This window comes from Tachysurus fulvidraco, chromosome 14 (genome assembly GCF_022655615.1).
Source record: "Tachysurus fulvidraco isolate hzauxx_2018 chromosome 14, HZAU_PFXX_2.0, whole genome shotgun sequence".
Lineage (NCBI taxonomy): Eukaryota > Metazoa > Chordata > Actinopteri > Siluriformes > Bagridae > Tachysurus > Tachysurus fulvidraco.
Window position 1 is genome coordinate 25342457 of NC_062531.1, and position 5000 is coordinate 25347456.

General features: G+C 44.3%; 1 protein-coding gene across 2 annotated transcripts in view; it reads left to right on the top strand.

Moving 5' to 3' along the window:
• arid5a (AT rich interactive domain 5A (MRF1-like)) overlaps positions 1–5000 on the top strand; it is a 19968-nt gene that overhangs the window by 14382 nt on the left and 586 nt on the right. For both annotated transcript variants that reach the window (XM_027179429.2, XM_047800045.1), the window contains 3 exons: positions 1145–1242; positions 2491–2641; positions 3253–5000. The exon at positions 3253–5000 is cut by the window's right edge and continues 586 nt beyond it. In XM_027179429.2, the coding sequence (XP_027035230.1) occupies positions 1145–1242; positions 2491–2641; positions 3253–4341 (1338 nt within the window). In that variant the 3' untranslated portion in view covers positions 4342–5000. The remainder of the gene's footprint in view (positions 1–1144; positions 1243–2490; positions 2642–3252) is intronic.

The following is a 5000-nucleotide window of genomic DNA, read 5'->3' on the forward strand; positions in this document are numbered from 1 at the left end:
CTGTGTTTCTGTGGCCATCACTTCACTCTCGTTCCATCTCTGAAGTGGAAACTCTGAAGCTTGTCCTGAATTCACTTTCAAAGCTTTGGCCGTTAAAACCGCAACGAGAGCTCGAGGAGGGGGTCCAACTTCCTATCTCAGACATCCTGAAGCTCTGTGCAAGACCCTCTGCCCACCTCTGCTTTTTCTTTTTTTTTTCTTTTATACCGCTCACTCAGAAAGTTTCCACTCGCTCAAGTGTGTGCGGTTAGAGCAGGTCTCACCATGCTAGCCAGCTTTACTTATCAAAGATCTGATGAGATGAACTTGTGCACCTACCTACCTGCTTTCTTTCGAGCGTTCTTAGTAAAATAGCGTGTGAATAACTAAAAAGTAACTAAATAACTAAAATAAATAACTAAAAATTTGAAAATAACACGCTTTAGTGAAAGCCCACTCAGATCAAAACACACAGATGTGTGAGAAGATTTTCTAAAACACTAAATTATTACATTATGACTAAGAAGACTCAAGATAGTTTAGATAATCACACAGATATTGTGTTACTCATAACACGTCACGGTACACAAACACACAATCGCACAATTAGTCACTGCAGGTTTATCGGTGTGACCCCGAGCGGGCGTCGATCATATAAATCGATTGCTTACTAATCGCAATACTGAGAGTTCCAGTAAAATCTGAAACATTTCATGTATACCACAGAGCTGCTCGGTTCTCAGTGGCTCAGAAGAAAATCCGTTCTGATTGCTTTTCTCAGTAAAGAAAAAAAAAACCACGTGTGAAATCACTGATATGGTGAAACGTTATCATTGATGGAAAGAGTCTCCTGTGTCGGAGCTGCGTACGGGTCCGGGGTAAAGCTGTAACTTTGGCTTTTTTTTGGACAGATGACGGTGAGTGAGGGAGCAGCTGTTGAGAGCCGCTATGGCGTAAACGACACGGATTTAGCTGTTTCAACAAAATTAAAAGAATAAAAAGAACCGCATCGAAATATAAAAGTGGGAGGAGCCTGATTAAAACCTGCGAGTGATTTCCCGCTATTTTACTCCTCCCAACGATCACGTTCCTCCCGTCTGAGTAACATCACCGTTTGTGTTCTTACTGTGTGTGTGTGTGTGTGTGTGTGTGTGTGTGTTGCCAGGTGACGACCCGGCGGTTGTGGAAGAACGTGTATGATGAGCTGGGAGGGAGTCCGGGCAGCACCAGCGCTGCTACCTGCACTCGCAGACATTATGAAAGGTAAAATCCATCAAACAAGCGGCAGGTATAGCAAAATAATCGGACACGATGGATACGAATGAATTCATGTTCTGATCAATCCTGTAGGATTTTTTTTATTCCTTTTCCTATTACCACGGACGTCTAGAATTAGCAGACAGATTTGTGTTATTCCAGACAAACATGCTTCTGGAAATGGGGTTTGACACGACGTCATCACGTACGCATGAGATAACGTCACTTTCTTTGACAGTCTATTCGGTACATGGTATCTGATCATATTTCATCATCATCATCATCAACCAGATGAGGAAGACATCTTTCTCAATGGGATACATCTGAATTTATACATTTCTGTAAATCTGCATTGGGACGATTGTTAACAATTCTATACAAGTGAAATTGAACGGAATTGAATCATCGGTTCAGTTCAGCTGCACATGTTTGCTGTGATGTCATCAGAACGATGTCATGTCAAAGATGTCATCAGACGTTATCGTAGAATAAAATAAAATGAATCGATGCTGGATAAGGGGGGCACGGTGGCTTAGTGGTTAGCATGTTCGCCTCATACCTCCAGGGTTGGGGGGGTTCGATTCCCGTCTCTGCCTCTTGTGTGTGGAGTTTGCATGTTCTCCCCGTGCCTCGGGGGTTTCCTCCGGGTACTCCGGTTTCCTCCCCTGGTCCAAAGACATGCATGGTAGGTTGATTGACATCTCTGGAAAATTGTCCGTAGTGTGTGAGTGTGTGAGTGAATGAGAGTGTGTGTGTGCCCTGTGATGGGTTGGCACTCCGTCCAGGGTGTATCCTGCCTCGATGCCCGATGACGCCTGAGATAGGCACAGGCTCCCCGTGACCCGAGGTAGTTCGGATAAAGCGGTAGAAAATGAATGATTGATGCTGGATACTACAGTTAGATATTAAAGTCTATCTTGCAGAATTAGACTGGACATGTCTGCTACGTCACGGACAAAAGTCTTAGCTCCAGCATGAGAGAATGGAAGTGAGAAACGTAATTTAGAAGCAATCAAAACTGAGATATTATAAAGTGCTCAATAACAGAACAGATTTTGTTTAATTACCGATGGTCCGTGCAACAAAGTGAAGTCTTAGAAATGTCAAATCTCTGATTGAGATCGTAACAGGAATGTGATGGTGGTGGCTCGATGGTTCGTGAAGAGTTTCAAAACTGAAAGGAATCTGGTGTTGGGATTTTATACCCAGGAGTTTCACAACAGTCACGGTTGTGTCTGTCCTTTCTCACAACAGGTTAGTTCTACCTTACGAAAGGCATCGGAGGGGAGAGGAAGACAAGCCACTTCCTCCATCTAAACCTCGTAAACAGTACAAGAGAAGTGAAGAGGGCAAGGGCAAAAACGAGAGCAAGAAAAGACGCAGAGGAGATGGAGATGATCCTGAGGTAAAATTTTACAAAAAACTAAACAAAACACATTGTATTTAGTTTAAATTTGCATTTAGGGACTCGGTCCATAATAAAAGATCAGATGTGGTTTCAGTACCAAAATATTTTTACCTTTTCTCTTATCTTTCATCCCATAACAATACATTTTTTTTTCCCTGAAACTAACCCAAACACCATCTCTTTGATGCTAGAATACGAATTGTTTGCTCAAATATATGTCATGCTGAGAAATACCACAGGAAGTCAGACAAGATAATGAGCATGTAGATTAACTTCAGGTGAACTTCCTGTGCGTTTTATTTCGGTGGCTTGAGATGTTTCTCAGGAAAACCTGAAGATTTTTCCATTCTGTATTCTTTCACATGTGAGTTGAGTCTGATATCGACGTTGAAGCTCGTTTAGTTAAGTCGTTTTACTCGGAACCCTGTTTGATATGGAAACCCCTTTTAAAATCTTGGGCTATATTTTGATTCGTGTGTTGGAGTAGATAGCAGTAGTCGAATTAACAGCAAAACTCTCACAGTCTGAGATGAACTTTTAAACTATTTTGATTGACTTCTTGAACTTCTCTCTAAAATGTGTGTGTGTGTGTGTGTGTTATTTATCAGGAAGTCCTGAAAGGAAGTCACCTCTGTGAGAGAGGAGTGTGTTCTCACTCTGGACCATGGCCGGTTTCTTCAGATAATTCGGATAATGACCAGGTCTCAACTCAAGACATGTGCCTCAGAGAGAAGCCTCTCCTTCAGCCACTAGTCCCTGCACTTGTTATTTCCCCTCTGGAGAAGAAGAAGCGTCTGGCGCAGGCAAGCTTGAGCATAGCTCCCTCTACTGGCTTGGAGGATGGAACAGAACCTGAGAGACCATCTGTGATTCACCTGTCACATATGTCTACACCTTCCGGACGCGAAAGTCACGCTTCTGACAGCTCGCCCCTGCCTCTCTCCTCCCCCTCACCTTCACGGAGCAACTCCCCTTTCTCCGTGTCCTCTGAGGACTGTGCAGCCGTTCCAATCCAGAAGACACCAGTTCCAGAAACGAAGAAGCACAAACCAGCACGCTTTGGAGCTTCTCCTAAATCTATTGGGCATGTGTGCCAGCCGTTACCCATCGTGCATTACCCCTGCCCCAAAGATATGTCCTCTTTGCCACGCCAACTTCACCACAGCTTCCTAAACCTCACATCTACACACCCAGACAAAACACAGAGACACCCATCAGTCCGGCTACCCTGGGTGCCTCAAGCTGATTCAAGCTTCACCCAGGTCATTCCTCGCTCCCGCGAACACTGGAGGCCAGTGTCGTTACATCCATTATATAAAAGCCACGGTCCCAATTCCAAGAGACCAAGTAGCACAGAAAAGATCCCGTCTACTCTACGCTTCCCAGATCGGAATGACAAATCCAAGATGATGGTTCCCAGGCCAATGCCGACGCAGCAGTACCTGCTGCAGCCCACCTTGCCATACCTGCTGTCAGGTTTCAACCGGCCCGGAGCGGAGGTGCTGGAACAGATGAAAGCTTTACCCTTTCAACCCATTCTCTTCCCTCATCTCAGCATTCCTCAGTCCCAGACTCATCCCACACATCCCCTGCAGGGTCCCTTTCCCGGGCCGTACGAGGCCACGCTGCGTCCTTACCAGTACCCGGTACCAGGCTGGCATCCCGGATTCAGCATGGCAGCACTGCAGCCATATTAACCCCTGCAACTTGAATTAGACTGTCACCCGTTTGTAGTGGTCATAACTTGACACATGGTCATTATAATGTAGCTTATGTTATGTTATGCATAAGAAATTCACACCGGTAGTCACTCTGCCTCATTATGACATTTTACTTCCACTGTGTATGATGACTTGAATCTCTTGACAAATGATTTTTTTTGGTTCAATGTTATTTGTTTATCTCAACTTAAAATACAGATTTCCACATCACATCATCACCACTTCACTGCTTATCACTTATCGGCCGCAGGTTAAAATTAAAGATAGCAGTATATTTATTTTTAAGGCATATTTTTCCTTAAAAGATCTTTCTCTGATGATGTGATGGAAAAAATCTAATTTTTAAGTATTGAATGCTACTAAACTGTAAGACACCATAAGTAATAAGTAGTAAGTAAGTAAGGGGGGCACGATGGCTTAGTGGTTATCACATTTGCCTCACACCTCCAGGGTTGGGGGTTCGATTCCCACCTTCGCCTTGTGTGTGTGGAGTTTGCATGTTCTCCCCGTGCCTCGGGGGTTTCCTCCGGGTACTCCGGTTTCCTCCTCCGGTCCAAAGACATGCATGGTAGGTTGATTGGCATCTCTGGAAAATTGTCCGTAGTGTGTGAGTGTGTGAGTGAATGAGAGTGTGT